Genomic DNA, 25,558 nt, shown 5'->3' with positions numbered 1-25,558 from the left:
AAAAAGATAAAAAAAAAAAAAAAGAACGAAATTAAGAAAGGCATTCATATTCCAGCATGCATTAATGACACCAACGGGCAACGGCAAACAGTGGTTATCGGTCTTTATTAGTGTTTGCGGTGTCCAGGCAGCAATGGTCTTTTAGGAAGTTAATAGATATAATATCCGACATCACCGTGTACATGTCTGTCTGTCAGCCTGTCGTGTATTTCTCCCATAACACGCTTTCGCTCGGTTTAGTAACTTTTTCCACATTTCATGGGGGTGTTCATGACCGTATATGGTTAATTACGGGCGGTTCTATATGCAAATACTTAAAATCGTGCACGAGCGCGGAGCGTAGAACAAGTGGCATTTATCAACACGGAGTACTTGCCGGTGTGCGTGGGACACGTCTACGCACGTGTGATAAATCCCGATTTTTCTGTGCGTACACACATTCTAAATTCTGTGCTTACGAACAAAAATAGAACACTTTCTAAGAATTGTTGATAAATGAGGGCCCAGGATCGTAGCGGTGGGGCAATGCTATATATTCCCCCCAAAGCACATCACTCCTTTGGGTGGTGGGTTAGGTAATAATCATAATAAAGAGAATAGAACCTGCACACTAATATGCTCCAGAATAAACTTTACATTTATAACGTTTCGTCAGGTCCATGAGGAGTAGACGCTGGAAACACGGCCAATGAAAAGTTTATTCTGGAGTATATGATAATGCGGGTTCTATTATCTTAACTAAACATTAAATACAACTTTCTCACTCAAAAAATATTCCTAAATGAGACAATATTTTCACTGGCACAGTGCCTAACTTCGGTCTAAAGATTCAGCACCATGGACAGGTCTGCTCAAAATAATTTATTTGGGGATGACATGACAAACGAATGCAATGCCGAAAGATGGTGACAAAAACAAAGGATGCAATGTGTCATGAAAATACAAATTAAGCAAGCTCTATACATTACGAAATAAACTAAATGCAAATGGTGAAAAATACTATGCCTCATTTCGGGTTTATTTTTTCCCCCTTCCTGATATCTGCCAACAGCGATGCCAGATGCAAACTGCTCTGCGAGCCAACTGCGCTGGAGCAAATCAGGAGCAAATTGCACACATATGGGCGTGTTTGAGCTAGTATATCATCCACGCAATATCTTTAGTGAATAGATTGCAAAGACGGAGCAGATACCGTGCGCATAACACGCAGTTATGGGTGCTATTAGCGTCGCGCAATCCATTCTTTGTGAATTCGCCCCACAGTTTTCTCGAGAACATGTTTAGCGATATTCAACAGAACACTGCTGGCCTGATATTAGGAATAACAAAACAATAAAGTCACAATGCAGTCGTCCCCTTCTTTCAAACAGTGTATATAAAAACTATGTCTGGGGGATCAATGTAATACAGCAAGACAGTGAGACATACATTTACTGAGTAGATCTCCAGCATGCATTTTTAGTGTGAGGACTATACCCTTACCTTGATGCAAGAATAGATGGCGCAGATGAAGAGGATGTTGATGAGGATGATGAAGATACTGATGAAGAGACCCAGCATGAGGGCTGTGCTGTAAAGGAGAAGGATCAAGCTTATTAGAAAGACGAGTTAACTGTAATTAGCTCTTCATAACCCAATAAAGGCCATGTTTCCTACTCGCAATTCAGTGCATTATTTCCTTCATTGGAGAGGCAAGAGAAGCATATTCATTACTTACTGTGGGAAGATGAGGATCTGAATGAAGCAGATGAAACAAAAAACCAGGAGTGTACAGGCCACGTAGCCACCGAAACGATCATCCACCTTTTTGAATACTGAGAATAATAAAATAAATGTATTAAAGACATTAATAAATAATCTACAATTAGTTATTTGTAGCGTCGCAAACTAGCCTAGCTTACCACAAATGAATGGAAGTGGATACGGACAACTAGCCTAGGTGTTGGCCAAAAACATCTCTCCCTGAGTTTTAAGATAGGCTAGTGGTCCATATCCGCTTCCTTTCTTTTGTGTTGCGTTAGGCTAGCTTGCAGCCGGATAGCTTTCTACTGAACACACTTAAGAGGAATTTAGTATCTATCTTCTTGTCCGACTCTGGAGAAGGTAAGCACATTCTGATCAAGAATCATTGTAATTTTTTTCCATCGGAGACTTCTAACGAGACCAACGAGTCGACTATAAATCGACGAGGACGGGGAGCACCCATAATAATATCGAGCGTGATGTAATTATGTGCGACTTGACGGACAACATTAGTGAATGTTTCCTGCCTTCTTCTCGAGGGCGGGGGTCTGGAAGGTTAGCAGAAATCTTCTTAACGTGGTCTTTTCTCAGCTGGTCGATGCTGCGGGCGTCGATGGCTCGCGCCAGGAACTCATCCACCTCATCCTCGGGGTTCAAGGCCTCCTGAGCGCAGCGGCTATGAAGCAGATGGAACAATAGGTCAGTATGTGTGTGCATGTTTGGGGAGGGGGCTGGGCCCACTCTTGACAGGCAGGATGACTCACAGCTAATAGGGTATTAGTGTTGGGTTGGAACGTAGACTCTCTAAAGCCAACATTGGACTCCGAAGTTAAGAGAGCGAGCTAGAGTGACAGTCTGCCAGTCAGACTCTCAAGCTGACTCCACACACACAGTGTAGTAACCTAATAACAAGGAGGCCAGGGCCAAAAACACTCACTTGTCTTTGTTGGATTCATCGATGCCCTGGGAAAGACACGAGAGAAAGAGAGAGAGAGAGAGAGAGAGAGAGAGAGAGAGAGAGAGAGAGAGAGAGAGAGAGAGAGAGAGAATAGGCAGATTGTCACATAGGCAGAGTGAAACCAAAAAATACACAGCAACATCTGCAGTTAATCCCAGACTGATGTTTTAATTAATACTTGGAGGCTTCAAATTACACCCTCCGTGCCCCCTCCAGGGCACAAGCCCCTTGAGATGGAGAGAACAAGAGCGGAGAGGAGAGAGTCAGAGCAGACAGCCAGAGAGAAAGGGAGAGCTAGACAGAAGGGTTACCTATAGCTATTTAAAAAAGCAGCCAACTAGAGAGAGAGAGAGAGAGAGAGAGAGAGAGAGAGAGAGAGAGGGAGAGAGAGAGAGAGAGAGAGAGAGAGAGAGAGAGAACAGCGTGTAGGACAGGGAGCAGATAAGGCCTGTTGTTCCTCTGTTTGAAGGGGGTTGGATCAATACTACGGTATGTCTCTCTGCTTCATCGACCTCTCACGTGTCACATCTTAAGCCCCGGTGCACCCCCCCCCCCCCCCCCCCCCCCCCCGCCTATGGCAGAAATGAACATGCTTTTTCTTTAACGGTAACTTTGATACAGTATGTGGGGTTAATGTAAAAATTGCATTCCACCAAAAGATTTTATGTTTTGTTAAAGTTCATTGAGTGCCAAAAACGACATATCTCGTTTTTGAAAGCCAGCGGTTGGGTGCCAAAACGAGATTCTTTTTTCTTTTTTTATTTTTTAATTTTTTTTTATCTACTTTTTTTTCTCCCATTTTCTATTTTTCTCCCATCCAATTTCGTATCGTCCAATTCTACCCTCCCCTGTCTCGAACGCTGTTAGGCCATGCCTCCCACAAGCCGGCTGCAATGTGGACAAAGCCTTACATCACGTGTCCCCTCCGGTACTCGAGGAAGCAGCCGTCGCATCTTTTCACCTGCACAGCGCGATCTCTCAGCGGCGGGGGTTTGCGTGGGAGGGACACGCCGCCCCCGTCGCTTCCTGATTCTGCTGCGCAGGCGCACCAACCGACCTGTAGGAGTCGCTGTCCACAACGTCCGATCCCCACCCATCAGCTTTCCCACCCCTAACACTGCCAATTGTGTTAGTATGAACGACCAGCCAAGCTGATAGCAATGCGGAGAGCTGGGCTCGAACCCAGCGTCTCCTGCATTGGTGGCGAGCGCCTTGCCCACTACACCACCTAGCCGCCCTATTATTATTATTATTCTAAACAGTCACGCGGACCTTAGTGTGTGTTCTAGGGATCTCCGAGTATGTTAGAATTTAAATGACGATCGAATCCCGACAGGTGGCAGTATCGCCTAGTTTAGGGCTAGTTTAGTGTGGGGCCTCCCCACGCCACAGCTGAGAGCACTCAAAGCACTAGAGAGCGAGCAGCAGTGAGTAGCCATGGAGACTATGGCTATGGCGATCGCAACATGTGGACTGGAGACTATTATGAAGAGGACAAAACGATCACATAGATTCAAGGGTTTATTTGTCACATACATTCCAGGGCATACAGTGAAATGCGGGTGGTCATGCCCGCATCGATTGTGCAATAATACAATAATAAAATAGACATAAAAAACAGGTAATAAGAAGACATAAGATGTGCATGATAAAAATAGACATGCTAAATTCCTGAAAAGGCACTGGTTCCTATGTACACTACTATACAATTTTAACTCCGTCATTATGCTATACTTACTATATCTAAACTATACTATACAAGAACACTACTATACAATATACAATTTAACTGTCATTATGCTGTACTTACTATATCTAAACTATACAAGAACAACATCTGTTCTTTCCTTAAAGTGACTTTTATAGTCCTCATTCCTTTAAAGTGACTTTTCCATTTTGTTTAAAGTGACATTTTGTTTAAAGCGATTGTAGCATGTGTGTGTGTGTGTGTGTGTGTGTGCTCATGTGTACTTGTGTGTGGAGAGTTCACGTTGCGTGTGTCCATAGGCGCTTGCCAGACCGCAACAGCTTGAACAGGCTGTTGTTGGGGTGGTGGGGGTCTTTCATTATTCTGCAGGCTCTGGATTTGCACCTCCTGATAAGTCCTGCAGGGATGGTAGTGCAATACCCGTAGTACGCTCTGCTGAGCGCACCACTCTCTGTAGAGCCTTCCTGTCCTGTGCCGTGCTGTTTCCAAACCAGGCAGTGATATTCCCAGTCAGGATGCTCTCTACAGCCCCGGAATAGAAGGAGTGGAGTAACTTCCCCGATACTCTGAACTTCCTTAACTGTCTCAGGTGATAAAGGCGCTGTTTCGCCTTTTTCACCACAGAATCTATGTGTGTTGACCATGTCAGGTCCTCTGTGATGTTGACTCCCAGGTACTTGAAACTGCTCACCCTGCCCCACCACCACCGCGTCGTCCGCAAACTTCACTATGGAGTTGGAGCTGAACCTGGCCACACAGTCATGCGTGTACAGTGAATACAGCAGGGGGCCCAGAACGCAGCCCTGGGGGGACCCGATACTCAGGGTGATTGTGCTGGAGATATGACCCCCCACCCTGACCGCCTGGGGCCTGTCACTTAGAAAGTCCAGGATCCAGGTGATCATGGCGGAGCTCAGACCCAGATCGATCAGCTTGTCAACCAGTCTGGTGGAGACTATGGTGTTTAAAGCTGAACTATAGTCAATGAACAGCAATCTCACATAGCCCCCCTTCTGTGTGATGTGCTCCAGCTCATATTCAATATGAGCCTGAGGCTGCAGAGAGTCCCGACACTGGAAAACCTCCTGTGTGGTCCCTGTCCCTAAGTGCCCGCATCCCAGCACTAGGGCTGAGCCCAAACGTTCGAACCTTCGTTTGTTAGGTTGCCATTCGAATTCTAAATCAACATTAGAATTTTTTATAAATATATATATATTTTCTTTAAATATTTTCTATTCATTCTGTTTAAACCAATTGGGTTTTTCTTCACAGTTGCAGATAAAGATTAGGCTACACTAATATTATAGTATTAAAAAAAACTGATGAGTTATATTAATTAAAGAAAGTTGATTTAATTGATTTAGTTGGGCTGGGGCTTCTCCCTGGGCTGGGTCTGGGGATGGAAAGTTGATTTAATAAAAAGAAAAAGACACATTTAATCAGATTAATCACTTTATTCAAATTGAGGATTTAGTTTGAGGATATTTATTAAAAAAAAAAAAACGATTTTCTTTATAAAAAAAAACAAAACGTTGAAAACGAAGGTTCGAACGTCCGTTCGAAAAACCCTGACAAAGTTCGAATCCCAAAAACAGGCTTCGGGGACAGCCTTACCCAGCATGTCCAAGGACTACAGGCCGGTGGCTCTAACCTCTCATATAATGAAGACCATGGAGAAGTTAGTCCTGGAGCAACTCTGCCCGGTGATCAAACCCCACCTAGACCCACTCCAGTTCGCCTACCAGCCCCAACTGGGGGTAGAGGATGCTGTCATCTACCTGCTGAACCGAGCCTACACTCACCAGACAAGCCGGGGAGCCTGATTACTTTTACCAACGGATTTCCAGTTCCGCGTTCGCGTTCTGCGATATGATTGGCCACTGACGTTTCTGGTCGCGCCAATCGTGTGACGCCTGTTTCCATCACCGGTTAAGCTTAGGCACTCCTGCGAAGTTGGTTAAGGTTAGAGTTTGTCTTAGAGCAGGGCAATAGAACACCAGCCCTGATTCCAAACTCTAACCAACTTCGAAAGAGTCGCCTAAGCTTAACCAGTGATAAACTAGGCGTTAGGTAGTTTGCAGGCTGTTAGAGGCGGAAATGGGCGCGTCACGCGATTGGGCGCACATGTCACATGACCAGAAACGTCAGTGGCCAATCAGATCGCACCAGAAACGTCAAAAACTAGACGCAGCCGGGGAGCACTGTGAGAGTCATGTTCTTTGACTTCTCCAGTGCTTTTGATACCATAAGGCCTGGGCTGCTGGGTGAGAAGTTGGAGGCGATGCAGGTAGAGGCCCCCCTGGTGTCCTGGGTTGTTGACTATCTGACGGACAGACCACAGTATGTGCGCCTACGGAGCTGTGTGTCAGACAGACTGGTCAGCAACACCGGGGCCCCGCAGGGGACAGTCCTCTCTCCCTTCCTCTTCACGGTCTACACCAACGACTTCCACTAGTCCTGCCACCTTCAGAAGTTTTCTGATGACTCTGCGATAGTGGGATGTATAAAGGATGGTGACGAGAGGGAATACCGGGAACTAGTAGTGGACTTCGTCACATGGTGCGATAAAAAACACCTGCAGTTAAATGTGGCGAAGACCAGGGAACTGGTGGTGGAGCTGGGGAGGAGGAGGAGTGCACCTGTGACCCCCGTTTCCATCAGGGGAGTCGATGTGGACATGGTTGAGGAGTACAAATACCTCAGTGTGCACATCGACAACAAACTGAACGGGTCAAAACATGCAGAGGCACTGTACAGGAAGGGCCAGAGCAGACTCTACTTCCTCAGAAGGCTGAGATCCTTCAATGTCTGTACAAGGATGTTGAGGATGTTCTATGAGTCGGTGGTGGCGGGCGCCTTCTTGTACGCTGCGACCTGCTAGATACCAGTTTCCTCTCTGTGCGTTCAGTAGAAAGCTATCTGGCTGCACGTTAGCCTAGCTTAGCACAATGAATGGAAGCGGACAGTGATGGGTAGCCTAGGCATTGTCCAACTAACACCTCTCCCAAAGGCTACCCGTCACTGTCCACTTCCATTCATTGTGCTAAGCTAGGCTAACATGCAGCCAGAAAGCTTTCTACTGAACGCACAGAGAGGAAACTGGTATCTATCTTCTTGTCTCTCTCTCTGGAGAATACGGTAAGCAAATTTCCCAAAATGTTGGCGTGTTCTTTTAAGCTAGTTTAGAATTGCAGATTAGGTCACCCGACGTCACCAGTGCATCCTCTGCGACATCCGGTCATTTAGGGTTAACAATTTGGCTTTTAATTCTAAATCCACCGCCTTATGAGAGTGAGAAATGTATATTAGAAGGCTTTGTTCACGGGACCAGAGCTGCATGAACCACAGATGAAGCTGGGAGTGATCTATTAATAGTCCGTTAATTTTCCTCTAGCTGCAGCAAAGACTAGGGAGCAGCCGGAAGATACGTCACCCGTGAGAGGTCTATCGCCTGCTGTAGGCCTGTATCACACACACGTTTGTTACATTCAGATAGTGTAAATTCAGTGTTAAAATATTTCCCCCCCCCATTCAAGTAAACATTGAAGAGTTTCTGAATTGTAACCTAGAATTTTTTATTATTTAAAAATATACTTTGGCTGCCATGGGTTAAATTCATTATCAACCGTAGGTTGCCGGCTCTATTTGTCTATAGAGAAAGTCCCCTTCTTTGCAGGGCTATAACTTTTTAAATTCTATTGCTACATTGCCATTATTAGGGCCCATTCAAAGTCCTATATGTATTGTTCATTGTGTAGCAACGTTAAACTTTTTCATTCACATATTCATAGTAAAGTATGGTCTAATGTATAAGTATGTTTTCATCTCTTTCTGCAGCTTTCTCCAGAACGTGATCTATAGCCCCAAATACATTATATTGATGATGCAATACAGTTTTATGGCAATCAGCGCGATATAAAAAATTCCAACTAGACGTACTTCTAGAAGTTACTACACATCATCTGATGTTGACCGGATGGGCTAGGGGGCGTTTATAATTCCGTGGGCAGCGTTATACCAATCATCTAATGTGGGTCAAATGTTGATAATAGCAGTTAGTATCGAAGACGGTAACTTTACACGCTAAAACTCACCCCAGTCTCCGCGCGCCGTTGGGCGATCATCGTAGAGTAGAAATTTTACCATTATGGGATGTCGATTTACCCGGTCCATCTCCAGCTTGTATAATGGTATATACGTCCAAATCATGTTGTTTATCGAGTTATTGGCAATCGATCGCTATGTAGTGTGTCGAGATCGAGTCCCGGAACCTATAGCTAGTGCCCGGAAGTAATACGGCCGACCAGCACAATCTCCGTAGCACTTCCTGTTAAGCGATTGCGCCGATCGGCCACCAGATGGCGCTCCTGAACCGCCAGAGAGCTCAGTGGGTCCTCCTGGTGGATCTCAGGCCAGCGGAGGGGAAATATGAATCCGATCCCAGATTTTTGAAATATTGATATTAAAGACGCTGTAAGGCGTCTTCGGCAACTTGAGCATGGCCGGGAATGACGTGTTTAGGCGTTTTCCGGCAGCCAAAGTGTTAAAGGAGAATTTAATAAAAAATACTATTTTAGGTTGTTACTCCAAAAAGAGTTTTTAGCTACAATGAGCTCAAATTGTTCTGCCTAACTCCACAGATAGTCATTTTTCCATACCTATATTAAACATACCCCCCACCCTATCCCATAATACTTCTAGATACAGGGGGGGGGGGGATGTCTGTCCATAAAATGTCTTTCAATCATCCAAGGCAATGTCATACAATATGCCATTTTCCTTGATCTTGAGCTTATAGCTCAAAAGTCATTGGACAATGGTAAAAGGTCTTGAATATTGTGCCATTACAATACATCTGGTCCATTCTCCCAAAAAAAACAACAACAACCGGAATCGAAAATATAACGGGCTATTGATAGTTGCTACGAAGTTGTAATTGGTCCATGCTGGCCCTGTGGTGCAGTAAGCGATCCCTGCGTGTGTCTCACCATCTGCCTGAATACTTTGGACTCCTTGGTTCTGGAGAAGGATCTGTCGGGCACCCAGCGCGGCATCAGGCCCTCCACAGAGTTGGCACGAGCTCGCTGCATCTTCGCCATCATGGCTTTCTCCTCTTTCTGTAAAGAGGATGACCCACACCCCAACAGGATGCATGTTAATGTATCTAGTGTCCATTGTGAATACATGCTGGATTAGCAACGATTATGATTTTGTTGATGTGGACTGTGGATAAATGAATAGGTCTAGCGATACTCAAAGATGTTAAAGGGATATTTCACTTTAGTAGAACCGGTCAAAAATCACCAGTCTTACCTCCATCTAAAGTTATCTATACAGTAAGTAAGCTAGCGGCCACTGTTGTCCCTGTCGCTGTAAACACCACCATTCCTCTCAGGTGTCAGGCTCCCCATTCACTTCCATTTTGAGGACCAATTCTAAATGGGCTGATCCTAATTCCCTTCCCTTGGCCCTACCCCTAGTTTTGGAGTGCCCTCGACTGGGTAGTGGTACTTCAGAACGGAGCTACAAGAAGAGGTTGAAACCTTATGTAAGGAAATGGGACACCACTTGTTATGTCCTCAGTAGTAAAATCATGTAAAGGACTTACATATTTCATTTTTTTTTATCTATTTTTTCTCCTCCTATTTTCCGTATTTTTCTCCCATCCCAATTTAGTCGTTATGCAAATTCCCTTCTTGGTCGTTGCACGCTTTTGCCCCCTACTGTCGGCCTGGGGAGGGTGAAGACTACCACATGCAGGTATTTTAGGATTAGGGGTTAAATTGGGGTTAAGGTAAGGTTAGGCAAATAGTGGTTATGGTTAAGGTTAAGGTTAGGGTAAAAGGTTAGGGAAATAATGTATTTCTGTAGAATGTCCCCAAAAGCATGCGTGTACTGTATGTGTGCATGTGTGTGTGTGTGTGTGAGAGAGAGAGAGAGATAGAGTGTGCATGCATGTGTATATACAATGTGTGTGTGTGTGTGTGTGTGTGTGTGTGTGTGTGTGTGTGTGTGTGTGTGTGTGTGCATGCATGTGTGTGTGTGCGTGCATGTGTCTATGTGAGTGAGTGTGTGAGTGAGTGAGTGAGTGAGTGAGTGAGTGAGTGAGTGAGTGAGTGAGTGAGTGAGTGAGTGAGTGAGTGAGTGAGCTGCTGACCCTCTTCTGGCTGCAGCCCAGCACCAGGAAGGTCTCTATGCGGTTCTCTTTCACATAGGCGTTCCTGTCTCCTCCGAACCCCGGCTCCACATCATAGTCCCCGTTCAGATACTGTAGGGTGGCCTTGGTGATGTGGATACGGCTAGAGACACATCATAGAGTCGTCAAACAAGTCCATTAGTGAATATGACCACAGCTTTACCAGTAACAGTAAAGTCAATAATGGGCAAAATGCTTTACATTACATAAGAACCTATGGGAGTATATGTGGATGGGAGGGGCTTACCCTGCTTTGCCTCCTGCCTCCATCTGATTGGCTAACGTCACGTCATTGGACCACACGTCAAACTGCCACTTGCGCAGGCCCAGCACCCCGCAGTGGACGCGCCCGCTGTGGATGCCCACGCGCATGTTGACGTTGACGCCTGTCACCTCACGCACCAGCCTGCAGACGCACAAATGGAACGTTATGTAATACAAATGCAGGCGTGCACACACGCAGAGCCTCAGAGATCCTGTGTCACCTTCAGCCCAGATCCTATATAAAAGCATAGCAAAAAAGATATTAATATATATATATCATATACAATAATAAAGAAAATGTCATATGAAAAACAAAATCTGCACAGTGATTGATTGAATGAAAATGTTATTAACAGATTGCAGAATGGGTACAATACAGTACGGCTCAATACACACAATTGTTAAGGGGATGCAGACCAGAGAAAGACTTTAGTCTCGTTTATATCAGGGTCCCCCATTTTCAATTCATAATGAATTGTAAGTAAGGGTGCAATTAGTACCGTGCAATCCATTCTTTGTGGATCTAGCCCAGTGTGTTTGTGTGTGCTCATGTGTGTGTGTTTGTATGTGTTCATGTGTGTTCATGTGTGTGCTCATGTGTGCTCATAATGTGTGTTTGTGTGAGCTCACGTGTGTTAGTATGACATGTGTGTGTGTGCACATGTGCAGTGGACTCACGAGATGGCCTCGATCATATCCACTCCCATCTCCACGCAGCAGTGGGCGTGGTCAGCCCGGGGCTCCGGCAGCCCTGACACACAGTAGTAGCAGTCCCCCAGGATCTTTATACGCAGACAGTGGTTCTCCTGCATGACCAAGGACAAACAAGGACAAACAAGGACACACACACACACACACACACACACACACACACACACACACACACACACACACACACACACACACACACACACACACACACACACACACACACACACACACACACACACACACACACACACACACACACACACACACACACACACACACACACACACACACACACACGGGAGGGAGGGAGGGAGGGAGGGAGGGAGGGAGGGAGGGAGGGAGGGAGGAAGAAAGACATAACATAAGTAGTCTTAAGCATATGACCACGGAAAATGTAACAGGCTTGTAGCGTGCATACAGCGTGATAATGGGGAAGAATCACTAACATACCTAAAAATAACTTCAGCAAATGTAATCATATCCGATCGTGAGTTCTAACTTCAGATCTTTCTGCAGTCATACAGTACTAGCCTGTAGACCATTAGCGTTGACTATAGTTCACAAGAAGCAGAGGGATTTCCGCCACACCCCCCCTACAGAATGGAATAATATAGTAGACGCTCTCTCTCGATGTAAAACCTCAATATTTCACATGTTTTAAATGTTGGGGCACACAGGAAGTCTCTGACCTAGAATAGAAGTGGCACGTGGTGTAGTGGTTAACACTGTCGCCTCACAGCAAGAAGGTCCAGGGTTCGGTCCTGGACCCTCTGCAATTTGCATATCGCCCCAACAGGTCCACGGAGGACGCCATAGCCCATGTGCTGCACACAGCAGCATCACATCTGGACAAGAGGCAGGGGAACTATGTGAGAATGCTGTTCATCGACTACAGCTCAGCATTCAATACCATAGTCCCCTCCAAACTCATAGCCAAGCTCAGGGACCTGGGCTTGAACTATGACCTGTGCCAGTGGGTCTTGGACTTCCTGACGGGCAGACCCCAGGTGGTAAGAGCCGGCAACTGCACCTCCTCATCCATCACGCTCAACATAGGGGCCCCCCAGGGCTGTGTTCTGAGCCCCCTCCTCTACTCCCTGTACACACATGACTGCGTAGCACAGCGGAACAACAACACCATCATCAAATTTGCTGATGACACAGTAGTGGTGGGCCTGATCTCTGCCAACGATGAAAGGGCCTACCTGGAAGAGGTAGAGAACCTGTCACAGTGGTGTCAGGAGAACTGCCTCTCCCTGAACGTCAGCAAAACAAAAGAGATGATTGTGGACTTCAGGAGGTCGGGGGTCAAGGACTACAGCCCCCTCAGCATCGACGGGGCACCGGTTGAGAGAGTGAACAGTTTCAAGTACCTCGGAGCCCACATATCCGAGGACTTGACATGGACCACACACATTGACAGTGTTGTGAAGAAGGCACGACAACGCCTCTACTTCCTCAGGCGCCTAAGGAAGTTCCAAGTCAGTCAGAAGATCCTTAGGAACTTCTACTCATGTACAATAGAGAGCATCCTGACCGGCAACATCACCTCCTGGTTTGGGAATAGCACTGCACAAGACCGTAGCAGACTACAAAGAGTGACACGTTCAGCCGAACGCACAATTGGAGGGGGGCTTCCCACCCTCCAGAACATTTACATCAAGCGGTGCAAGGGGAAGGCTAAGAGAATTATTAAGGACTCGAGCCACCCGAACAACTGCCTCTTTGAACTGCTGCGGTCAGGCAAGCGATACCGGAGTCTTAAGGCGAGCACAGAAAGACTCAGAAGAAGCTTCTATCCCCAGGCCATCAGGCTGCTAAACGAACAATAATCGCTAAACGAACAATAATCACTATGCAACAACCATCAAATGCACACAGCACACACACCCACACGCACACACTCACTCAAACAAACAACACACTGCAGCACCCACTCTCCACACTTTAGATCACACAAACACACTTACACTTTATATTTATTGATAAAGGATTTGCACTACAACTCGTACACCTACTGTGAATTGTACCTAAATTGCACCTCGTCCCATTTCTCCATTTCTGCCTTGCACTATATAGTATTGTATATTAGTACACTGCACAGTATTGTATATTGTATGGTAACTACGTCTATTCTGCATCGAACATTGTACATATGTCTAAACTGAACACTGTGACCTCTTTTTTTTACTTCTAATTTTACTATGTTTTTATTTCATACTTATCTTGTCTTGCACAGTCTCTGGAGCGCAACAGTAAGAAGCATTTTGTACAAAAGTATTCTGTACTTCTGTATGACAACTATTAAAGAAACTTGAAACTTGAAACTTGATTCCCGCTTGGGGACCAGGTTTCCGCGTTGCTAGGTACTCAGGTGGGGTATCTACCAGGCCTTTCTGTGTGGAGTTTGCATGTTCTCCCCGTGCTAGCAAGGCCCCCCCCCCCCCCCCCCCCCCCCCCCGATAAGAGAAACCCAACGGAAAAACATGCACAACAGATCCTGACGAAGATGGGCAGGAGCACTTGGATTGGTCCCCGGGCGCAGTACCTCACCGACGCCCTGTCTGCTCCCGGCTGCCCTTGGGGGGAAGGGTCAAGCGCAGAGCTCAATCGCATCGGCGACCCTAAAAAAACAGTGCATGTGTGTGTGTGTTCCTGTGTGTTTGTGCCGCCCATCACTTCGGAGTTAAGTCCTGCATTATTATGAGGCAATCCACCTAAAAACAGCTGGGGGAAACCTCGGTGTGGCTGTTTTGACTGCTTCAGACTTAATAAGTCTGTTAACAAAGCGCTAAACTTATCCGGGGAACTTCATCAGAGTGTAAAGACATTAGGGCTGACATAACACAATGGTGTTATGTAACAGCGGTTTTAAAAAGCAGCACATTGGAAACGGTGCGGTGCCAGGGACGGTGTGACGCAGTGGAAGCGTGGCAGTGCCAGGGACGGTGTGACGCGGTGCCAGTGTTGCTCACCGAGGCCAGCTTGTCAAAGCGAGCGAACAGCTCGTTCAGCGTCATCACCAACTCCTGGGCCGTGCACTGAGATGCCAGGCTGGTGAACCCCTCGATATCTGCAAACAGTATACTACAGAGAGAGAGAGAGAGGGAGAGGGAGAGGGAGAGAGAGATAAAGAGAGAGGTGGAGAGAGAGAGAGCGAGGAGAATGAGATGGAGAGAAAAAGAGCAAGATAGAGAGAGGTGGAGAGATGGAGAGAGAGGAGAGAGTGAGAGAGATATAAAGAGGAGAGAGAGATGGAGAGAGATATAAAGAGAGATATATAAAGAGAGAGAGAGATGGAGAGAGAAAGAGCGAGATAGAGAGAGAGGTGGAGATATGGAGAGAGAAAGAGCGAGAGGTGGAGAGATGGAGAGAGAGGAAGAGTGAGAGGGAGAGAAAGAGATAGAGAAAAAGGTAGAGAGAGATAGAGAGTTAGTTGGTAACATGGTCTTCCTGCCTGCCCAACTGCCACGAGGGACTGGTAGAGGGGGGCAATGGAGGGATGGGAGGAAAGTGGGAGAGAGGTGACGGGGAGAGACAGCAGTTTGTTCAGTTCTGGTTTTCATCGTCTGGTACAATGTAGGTCACCTCCCTCTCGCTCTCCCTCCATCTGCATGTGCATGTCCCTTTCTCCTCCCTCCTTCCTCCTCCCTCTCTCGTCCCCTAGCAGGGAGGAGGGCCCTGCATGTCTTTCATTGCCAACTTGTGATAGTAATTAAAGGAGAGAGTAAACAACAAGCAGAACGACTACCAACTTCCCTCCGGCCGCCTACAGATGGCGCTGTTGTCCCCCCTCTCCATGTTCAAGCCTCGTTATGTCTACTGATAAGATGAAGACCGGGGTAGAAACTGTCCGGCAGCAGATGAATAGGTCTCATCTTGATCCTCCTAGCATGTATCTGGGTCATATCGGTCAGTCTCTCTCAGCTCTCTCTCCCATTGTCCTGACCTGACCTCCGCTCGGCTGACTGACTGGGATGGATGGATCGTATCCATTGCTAAGGAAGAGGCGGGTACCCTCGGAAAGGTGAATTCTGGAGATGTGAAGTGCAGAGGGGGGGCCGGGGGAAGTGAGGTCTGCCCTCCTGTAGTTTTGCTCTCTAAGGACCCAGTGGTAGGTCTTAAGTCAAGATCATTAACTGAAGCTGCCGGCTGTCGATGCCAATAGCAAACAACATGCATAATGTATGACGTGTCTTAACGTTGGCTGTGAGGTGAACTTTTTCACTGATGGAACATGTCAGTGTAATGAGGTCAGTGGATGTAGACATGTCCCCTAGTCAGTTTGGATCGCCGCTTCACTTGTTGAATGTGTGTGTGTGTGTGTGTGTGTGTGTGTGTGTGTGTGTGTGTGTGTGTGTGTGTGTGTGTCCATCTGTGTTTACCTGACATTGTCGTGCTTCTGGATGTAGATCTTGTGGAACATCATATCTTCCTTCTTGGCATTGATATCTGCCTTCATCTCCATGGCAACGTGCCTCGGCAGAACCGACAGCAGAAGGCGCTCCTGAGAGAGAGAGAGAGAGAGAGAGAGAGAGAGAGAGAGAGAGAGAGAGAGAGGGGTATAGAGAAGGAGGAAAGTAGAGAGATAGATGGGGTATAGAGAGAAGGAGAGAGAGAGAGAGATGGGGTATAGAGAGAAGGAGAGAGAGAGAGAGAGAGAGAGAGAGAGAGAGAGAGAGAGAGAGAGAGAGAGAGAGAGAGAGATGGAGGGATGGAGGGAGGTAGGAGGGGCATTCAGTTCATCCCATTCACTTCCATCAGTTTCTCCAGCTAGAATGGTGAGTGAGTCACTGTGCCTTGGTGGGTCTAATGCGTGGGAATGTGTTAGTAAAATACAGAGAGGAGGACATGTGTGATGTACTCCACAACACAATGACCCATCTCAAACTCAAACTGGTAGAAAAAAAATAATAAAAAAAAGATTTTCAGATCGTCTTTTCATAATGCACACATATCAGAGCGGACCTTCAACTTTAGAAGTTATGACATCAAAGGTGCGGCTGGGTGGCGCAGCGGTCTAAGCGCTCGTCACCAACGCGTGAGACACCGATATCTTATCCGGCTGTCAGCGTTGCCTCCGGCTTGGGCCGGCCGTCATACTGACTCAAATTGGCAGAATCAGCGGGAGGGGAGTCGATGGGTGGTAATCTGGTTGTTGTAAACAGCGACTCCTACAGGTCGGTCAGGGCGCCTGCACAGCAAGGACAGGAGATGTCGAGGGTAGTGTGAGCCTCCCACACGTTACACCTCGCCAATGAGAGTCCGCGATGGCAGGTGAAAAGAAGTGGCTGGCTGACTCCATGTGTATCGGAGGGGACATGCGATAGATTCTTCAACCCTCCTTACGACCGACCAGTGGGGAGCACATGCAAGCAACGATCAAGACAGGGGAATTGGCACGACTAAATTGGGATGGGATAAAAACAGAAAAAGGAGAAAAAGTGGATTAAAAAAAAGAAGTTATGACATCATAGGGCTGGGCGATATAACGATAGCGATAAATATCGCGATATATTTTAATAATCGATATCGAATATCGAAATTTAAAAAAAATCGAAAAATCGTTTTTTTTTTTTTTTTTTTTACCTGCAACAGGGCAGTTTTAAAACCAGAGACAGTGGACAGACTTGTCTTTCTTGCCTGCAACTTAAAGTAATGGCTTTGCTTGTCCAAATGACAATACTGACCAAATTCAGATTTCTTTTTCTCTTGTCCATTTATTTTGTTTGCTTTCTAATTTAAAATACATTTTGAAACCATCTGTACACAGTAGGCTATGTGTGCTAGCAGAACTAGACTCCAGTCACGAGTCACAGTGCACATGTGCGGTGGTTTGTCCACCAAAAAAGCGCCAAAAGATCGAAAATAAACTAGCAGAGCCAGAACTGTTCAACTCCTCTGGAGCCACAGCCAGCAGAGAAGCCGGTTTACTTTAGCTTTTAAACCAGCTGCAGCCTTAGAACTGGAGTGTGAGGGGATGTAACACTAAAGATGGCGGCAATGACAAAGAATTGCTGCAAAATAAACATACATCTGTTGTTAAAAAAAAAAAAAAAAAAAAAATTTATACTTATAACAATTCGATAATTATCGATATCGAGAAATAAAATAAAATTATCATATCGTTATCGCGATATGATTTTTTTCCATATCGCCCAGCCCTATGACATCATCTAGCTATTCAGCCCCGTGTTCGACAATGGTCTGTGATCACTATGCTGTTTCTGTATGCGGTGAAAACCCAGCCACATAAGCGTTAGTTTACAGAGGAGACATGCTGCGAAAACCAAAACGGCAGAAGGAACTATTTATATTCGCAAAAGAAGTGACTTAAAGGGGCGGCTGGGTGGCGCAGCAGACTAAGCGCTCGTCACCACCCCAAGAGACACTGGTATCGAATCCGGCGTTCAGTGGTGCCTCCGGCTTGGCCGGCCGTCATACTGACACTATTGGCGGTGTCAGCGGGAGGGAAGCCGGTGGGTGGTAATCTGGTCGTTGTAAACAGCGACTCCTACAGGTCAGTCAGGGCGCCTGCACAGCGAGGGAGTGAAATGGTGAAGGTAGTGTGACCTCCCACGCGTTACACTTCACCAATGAGAGTCCGCGCTGTCAGGTGAAAAAAGAGGCTGCTGGCTGTCTCCCATGTATCGGAGGAAGCATGTGATAGACTTCAGGGCTCCCTAGACCGACCAGTGGGGGGCACATGCACGCAACGACCAGGAAGGGGAGGGGGGAATTGGCATAACGACTAAATTGGGATGGGAGGAAAATACAGAAAAACAGGAGGAGAAAGTGGATTAAAAAAAAAAAGTGACTTAAATCAGTAGTGTGGGGCCATTTTGAAGAAAGGCTGATAATATCCAATGCGTCATGCTTGGCATCCTCTGCATATAACCCCTTTATATACATACTTATACACCTGCATATAACCCATAGCACTATATGGTATCATGCACATACCATATATATATTTATTCTCACCGCATATATATCTATCCACACCTGTCTGTACTTAACTGCACATAGTCCTTTTACATATCTGTAGATACTACATCTATACATATCCTACTCTTGCCTACTAGTTACACTGCTGGCCAGTATGACTACTACCATACTGTCTTTATACTTTATAATCACTGTACATATTATACTACAACTCTGTACATACATCTCATTAGCACTACATTCAGTAGTACTAATTTGTATATTTTGTACCCAGTTTAACACATTGTGCGCCAACAACAAGTATAATCGTTATTGCCCGCCAATCGTTGTGCGCCAACAACGAGTAAACTCGTTTTTGGGATCAATATTTAATTTTTTCGCCATGGCATTCATAATTCATCCAGCCTCCCTCCAGGACGCAGCTGGGCCCTGTCTGATATTGCAACTAGGGATGGGTACCGAATTCGGTACTTTTGAGGTACCGAACCGAAACACGTCGGTACTACCGAGTATCGAATCAAGTGAGATACCGGGAAAAAAAATAAAGAAATAGTTTCTTTTCTTTTTTTTTACCTTTCTTTTATTTTTTTTACTTTTTTCTTTTCATGTCAACGTTCACACGCACAATATATGCTTACATAGGATTTGACTTGATTCAACAACAAAGCAGTCGGAGCAATGACAAGCCGAAAACTGTCGAAATTGTAGTTTTTTTTACGACTGAGGTAGGTAAATTAAATTTCTTGAGACTAAAGTACCGAAAAAAGGTACCGTTGGGTACCGGTATCGATTCACAGGTACCGGTACCGTTATCGGTTCAAATGTGAAAGGTACCCATCCCTAATTGCAACACCTCAATGGATTTCGGGCGAGTTACACTCCACGCCAAATCGGAAGTGGCGCTCGGTGCATTGGGGAAAATCCTCCGGCAGAGCTATTGTAACGTGGGTCTAGATACACACTCGAGTGCATTGGATCGCTTTCGAAACGCAAAAATCAATATGATTTCTGCGTTTATTACGTCATACAAACGGAAAATGGATCTAGCAGATCCACGTCAAATAATTGGAATATTTTTCCTCCAGTCTCATCGGGCACAGGTAAGAGGAAGCAAACTTTATTTTCAGCTCGATTGTCCATTTATTTCACTGCAATCAGTCTGATCAACGTATCAACCCATACTAAATAAAGCCGTTACTGGCAATCAAGGAATTATAAATGACCCCCCCCCCCCTTTCCTTCACGCATGATGAAGCATAATGTATACCAATCATATACATTTGATTTTTTTTTTTTTTTTTTGATCTTTTTCCCCCTCCATTTTTCCTCCGATTTTCTCCCATCCCAATCTTAGTCGTTATGCCAATTCCCAATCCCCTTCCTGGTCGCTGCGCACTTACCCCCCACAGTCGGTCTGGGAGAGTGGAGGCTACCATGTGCTTCCTCCAACACACGTCCAGCCAATCACCGCTTCTTTTCACCTGGCAGCGCGGATATTCTCTGAGAGGGCGTAGCGTGTGGAAGGATCACACTATCCCACTCAGGTCCTATCCGCGCTTAGCAGGCCCCCCGACCGAACTGTAGGAGTCGCTGTTTACAACGACCCGGACCCACCCCGCCAGCTTCTCCCACCCTCTAATACTGCCAATTGTATTAGTGTGAACGGCCAGCCAAGCTGGTGACAACCCCGGAGCTGTGAGCTGGATTCGAACAGGCGAATCCTAGCGTCTCCGGGGTTGGTGACGAACGCAATATCCGCTACGCCACCTAACCGCTACATTTGAATTTTTTAATATAGCGTGTATAGGAACAAAACGCCAATCGATAATGTATCATATGCGTCGGGGCCTATAACTCGTGTTTTAGGAATGACTGCTCTACACTCTAAAAACATACTTATATTCACGAGGGTACTAACACGACAATGTATGAATGGAAAAATATAACGCTCCCACATCCGGAACGATAGATACCCGATGTTGAATGGGCCATAGTAATGTCGATATAGCTATAATATTTAAAAAGTTATAGTCTTGCAAAGAAGGTGAGCGACTCCATAGGCTTACAGCGGTGGCAGAGAGGGCACAAAGATGGGCACAATGCCTGGCAGACAATGTGTTAATCACCTGTACATTGTATATTGCTGTTGCACTTTGCTGCTACATTTGCACTCTGGTTGGATGCCAAACTTCTTTTCGTTGTACTGTACACTTGTGCTGTATAATGACAATATATTTGAATCTAATCTTTTTTTCCCCCACCTTTTCTCCTTATTTTTCTATTTTTTCTTCCATCCCAATTTCGCCTCGCCAATTCTCCCCTCCCCTGTCTCGAACGTTGCTAGACTATACCTCCCACTGGTCGGCTGCAGTGAGGACCAAGCCTTGCATCACGTATCCCCTCCGGCCTCCGGTACACGAGGAGGCAGCTGTCGCATCTTTTTACCTAAACAGCGCAATCTCTCAGTGGCGAGGAGTAACGTGTGGGAGGCTCGCGCTGCCCCCGATACTTCCTGATTCTGCTGTACAGGCGCACCAACCGACCTATAGGAGTCGCTGTCCACAACGTCCAATCCCCACCCACCGGCTTTCCCACCCCTAACACTGCCAATTGTGTTAGTATGAACGACCAGCCAAGCCGGTAGCAACGCCGAGAGCTGGGCTCGAACCCAGCATATCCTGTGTTAGTGGCGAGCGCCTTACCCACTGCGCCACTTAGCCACCCATATTTGAATCCAATCGAATCCTCGCCATCCCTGTACTGTATGCCCAAATCATAGCAAAAACTTAAACTAACGTTAACGCTGCTAATGTTAACTAAGCTGGCCCCAAAACAGTTAAACTGACCCTGGAGCCACTCACAGCTGAGCTGAGCAGTCCTCTGGGCCAGTTAAAACAGTTAAACTGACCCTGGAGCTGCTCACAGCTGAGCTGAGCAGTCCTCTGGGCCAGTTAAAACAGTTAAACTGACCCTGGAGCTGCTCACAGCTGAGCTGAGCAGTCCTCTGGGCCAGTTAAACCAGTTAAACTGACCCTGGAGGCGCTCACAGCTGAGCTGAGCGGTCCTCTGGGCCAGTTAAAACAGTTAAACTGACCCTGGAGCTGCTCACAGCTGAGCTGAGCAGTCCTCTGGGCCAGTTAAAACAGTTAAACTGACCATGGAGCCGCTCACAACTTTACTTTCATTTGAGTAAATTTTGCGGAGAATAGTTTTGCTCTCCAGCTCAAACAGTGAGCAATTGGGAGGGGCTGAGCCTTTATCCACTTTTTCTCCCAATTTCTATTTTTCTCCCATCCCAATTTTCGTATCATCCAATTCAACCCTCCCCTGTCTTTGAACGCTGTTTCTTGCCTCCCACAAGCCGGCTGCAATGTGGACATAGTCATACATAGCACGAGTCCCCTCCGATACTCGAGGTAACAGCAGTCGCATCTTTCCACCTGCGCGGCTCGATCTTTCAGCGTCAGGGGTCTGGGCTTTGGAGGGGCCCCGCCCCGTCGCTTCCTGATTCTACTGCGCAGACGCACCAACCTGTAGGAGTCGCTGTCCACAACGACCCCGATCCCCACCCATCAGTTTCCCTCCCCCTAATACTGCCAATGTGTATTAGTGCGGACGACCAGCTAAACTGAAAGCAATGTGGAGCGCTGGGGCCTCGAACAGGGAGATGATCTGTTTGAGCCCAGTCTCCAGTATTCGTGGTGAGCGCCTTGCCCACTGCACCACGTAGCCGCCCCTTATTTTCAATGATTTTAAGTAGCCAAGCATTACACTATAAAAACCAAGTATAATTAATTGTGAAAACCGTGATATTTCCTCAGACAATAATCGTAACATCAAAATCTCATATCGTGACTGCCATCACACGCAGTGCCACCCACAAACACAAGTACATTCAACTGAACCTGTGGGAAGCACTAGTGAGTATATGTGTGTGTGCTGCAGACCTGTTGCTGGTTCTCTCTCTGAAGGTGGAGTCTCGCCTGGATGTATCCTCTGGTCTCCTGGAAGGCTTGTCTCTGGGACCCCTCAGCAGGGTAGTGGGTACAGATCCCTATCATGTTAGTGCACACAAAGATCAGCACATTGGCACTGATCTGGACACACACACACACCACACACACACACACACACACACACACACACACACACACACACACACACACACGAGAGGGGAGAGGGGAGAGATGAGAACAGGAGAGGGGAGAGGGGAGAGATGAGAACACATAAGTATTCACTCAAGTATACATGTTTCATAAGATCACAATGCCCTTGCCACTCTTAGGTCTTAATCAACTAAGACTTAGTTAGTCAATTTGTCGTTTTTGTGTTGTTGTTTTTTCATGTTGAAAGTGATTTCCGGAAGAAATGTGCACATCTCCGGTAAGCACTAGATTTAAAGAGGTCCTTCTGTGTGACTGCATGTAGGGGTCCTTCTGTGTGACTGCATGTAGGGTCCTTCTGTGTGACTGCATGTAGGATCCTTCTGTGTGACTGCATGTAGGGGTCCTTCTGTGTGACTGCATGTAGGATCCTTCTGTGTGACTGCATGTAGGGTCCTTCTGTGTGACTGCATGTAGGGGTCCTTCTGTGCGACTGCATGTAGGGGTCCTTCTGTGTGACTGCATGTAGGGGTCCTTCTGTGTGACTGCATGTAGGGTCCTTCTGTGTGACTGCATGTAGGGTCCTTCTGTGTGACTGCATGTAGGGTCCTTCTGTGTGACTGCATGTAGGATCCTTCTGTGTGACTGCATGTAGGGGTCCTTCTGTGTGACTGCATGTAGGGTCCTTCTGTGTGACTGCATGTAGGGGTCCTTCTGTGTGACTGCATGTAGGGTCCTTCTGTGTGACTGCATGTAGGGTCCTTCTGTGTGACTGCATGTAGGGGTCCTTCTGTGTGACTGCATGTAGGGGTCCTTCTGTGTGACTGCATGTAGGGGTCCTTCTGTGTGACTGCATGTAGGGGTCCTTCTGTGTGACTGCATGTAGGGTCCTTCTGTGTGACTGCATGTAGGGTCCTTCTGTGTGACTGCATGTAGGGTCCTTCTGTGTGACTGCATTTAGGGTCCTTCTGTGTGACTGCATGTAGGGGTCCTTCTGTGTGACTGCATGTAGGAGTCCTTCTGTGTGACTGCATGTAGGGGTCCTTCTGTGTGACTGCATGTAGGGGTCCTTCTGTGTGACTGCATGTAGGGTCCTTCTGTGTGACTGCATGTAGGGTCCTTCTGTGTGACTGCATGTAGGGTCCTTCTGTGTGACTGCATGTAGGGTCCTTCTGTGTGACTGCATGTAGGGTCCTTCTGTGTGACTGCATGTAGGGGTCCTTCTGTGTGACTGCATGTAGAGGTCCTTCTGTGTGACTGCATGTAGGGTCCTTCTGTGTGACTGCATGTAGGGGTCCTTCTGTGTGACTGCATGTAGGGGTCCTTCTGTGTGACTGCATGTAGGGTCCTTCTGTGTGACTGCATGTAGGGGTCCTTCTGTGTGACTGCATGTAGAGGTCCTTCTGTGTGACTGCATGTAGGGTCCTTCTGTGTGACTGCATGTAGGGGTCCTTCTGTGTGACTGCATGTAGAGGTCCTTCTGTGTGACTGCATGTAGGGTCCTTCTGTGTGACTGCATGTAGGGGTCCTTCTGTGTGACTGCATGTAGGGGTCCTTCTGTGTGACTGCATGTAGAGGTCCTTCTGTGTGACTGCATGTAGGGGTCCTTCTGTGTGACTGCATGTAGGGACACAATGTACAGATCTGTCATTTCAAAACAACTAATCGATTAATCGACTATGTCCTGCTATAAGTTGACTATTATTAGACCATTAGTCGATTTATCAGACCATTAGTCGACAACTATTAAACCATTAGTCAACTATTATCAGACCATTAGTCGACAACTATTAGACCATTAGTCGACTATTATCAGACCATTAGTCGACAACTATTAGACCATTAGTCAACTATTATCAGACCATTAGTCGACTATTATCGGACCATTAGTCAACTATTATCAGACCATTAGTTGACTTATTAGTACATTAGTCTACCATTATCAACCATTAGTCGACTATTATCAGACCATTAGTCGACTTATCAGACCATTAGTAGACTATTATCAGACCATTAGTCGACTATTATCAGACCATTAGTTGACTTATTAGTCCATTAGTCTACTATTATCAACCATTAGTCGACTATTATCAGACCATTAGTAGACTTATCAGACCATTAGTAGACTATTATCAGACCATTAGTAGACTATTATCAGACCATTAGTAGACTATTAGTAGACTATTATCAGACCATTAGTAGACTATTATCAGACCATTAGTAGACTATTATCAGACCATTAGTCGACTTATTAGACCATTAGTCTACTATTATCAACCATTAGTCGACTATCATCAGACCATTAGTAGACTATTATAAGACCATTAGTCAACTATTATTAGACCATTAATCGACTGCGAGTTCCTTGACAGCCCTACAATGGACTGACCCTGGGATGAGGTCAACATGCAGAATTCACATCACTTTATGTCATGGTTCGAATTTACTGCAGGCAGAGAGAGATTCTTCAAATGTCTGAGGAGTTGTTGCATGTGGCCTGGTTGAGAGACGATGGGAGCGGGAGCCTGCGGTCGCTCCATAGGGGGGGGACATTCTTCCTGTGGCTCCGTGCATATTACAGCATGAAGGGGGACAGTTAGAGGCTTCAATGAAACGTAACACGGCTGTCAAGTGAAAAATCCTCTGACTCCAATTTAGTTTATTTTTTTTTTGTCTTTTTATCTTTCTTTTTTTTCATCCTCAATGAGCTGTGTTTAGTTCCATGGCTGTAGGAAATATGGAAACCATTCATACAGATTTAAAATATTTGGGAGCTTTACTTCCCATGACCAATATATCTGCTGACCAACTTTCTTTCTTTAAAATTAAAAACACGACTGTTCGAGTATCCCACTTTTATTTATAAAAAGAAAATCTTTATCGTAACGATACTTTAACCTCAAAAAAAAAGAAGAAAATGTATTGTG

At 46.2% G+C, this 25,558-nt stretch overlaps 1 protein-coding gene across 1 annotated transcript in view; it reads right to left on the bottom strand.

Moving 5' to 3' along the window:
• LOC311244413 (adenylate cyclase type 6-like) overlaps nucleotides 1-25,558 on the bottom strand; it is a 91,104-nt gene that overhangs the window by 32,714 nt on the left and 32,832 nt on the right. Inside the window, 13 exon segments of the mRNA XM_084333903.1 lie at nucleotides 1,483-1,570; nucleotides 1,718-1,811; nucleotide 1,814; nucleotides 2,271-2,309; nucleotides 2,311-2,419; nucleotides 2,681-2,706; nucleotides 9,398-9,526; nucleotides 10,567-10,708; nucleotides 10,853-11,011; nucleotides 11,548-11,675; nucleotides 14,556-14,667; nucleotides 15,966-16,087; nucleotides 22,476-22,625. Of these exon segments, the coding sequence (XP_084190029.1) occupies nucleotides 1,483-1,570; nucleotides 1,718-1,811; nucleotide 1,814; nucleotides 2,271-2,309; nucleotides 2,311-2,419; nucleotides 2,681-2,706; nucleotides 9,398-9,526; nucleotides 10,567-10,708; nucleotides 10,853-11,011; nucleotides 11,548-11,675; nucleotides 14,556-14,667; nucleotides 15,966-16,087; nucleotides 22,476-22,625 (1,299 nt within the window).

This window comes from Notolepis coatsorum (genome assembly GCF_963971535.1).
Source record: "Notolepis coatsorum genome assembly, chromosome: 17".
NCBI classification, from domain to species: Eukaryota; Metazoa; Chordata; class Actinopteri; order Aulopiformes; family Paralepididae; genus Notolepis; species Notolepis coatsorum.
The sequence above is the reverse complement of the archived record's forward strand: the minus strand, read 5'-3'. Positions and strand labels throughout refer to the sequence as shown.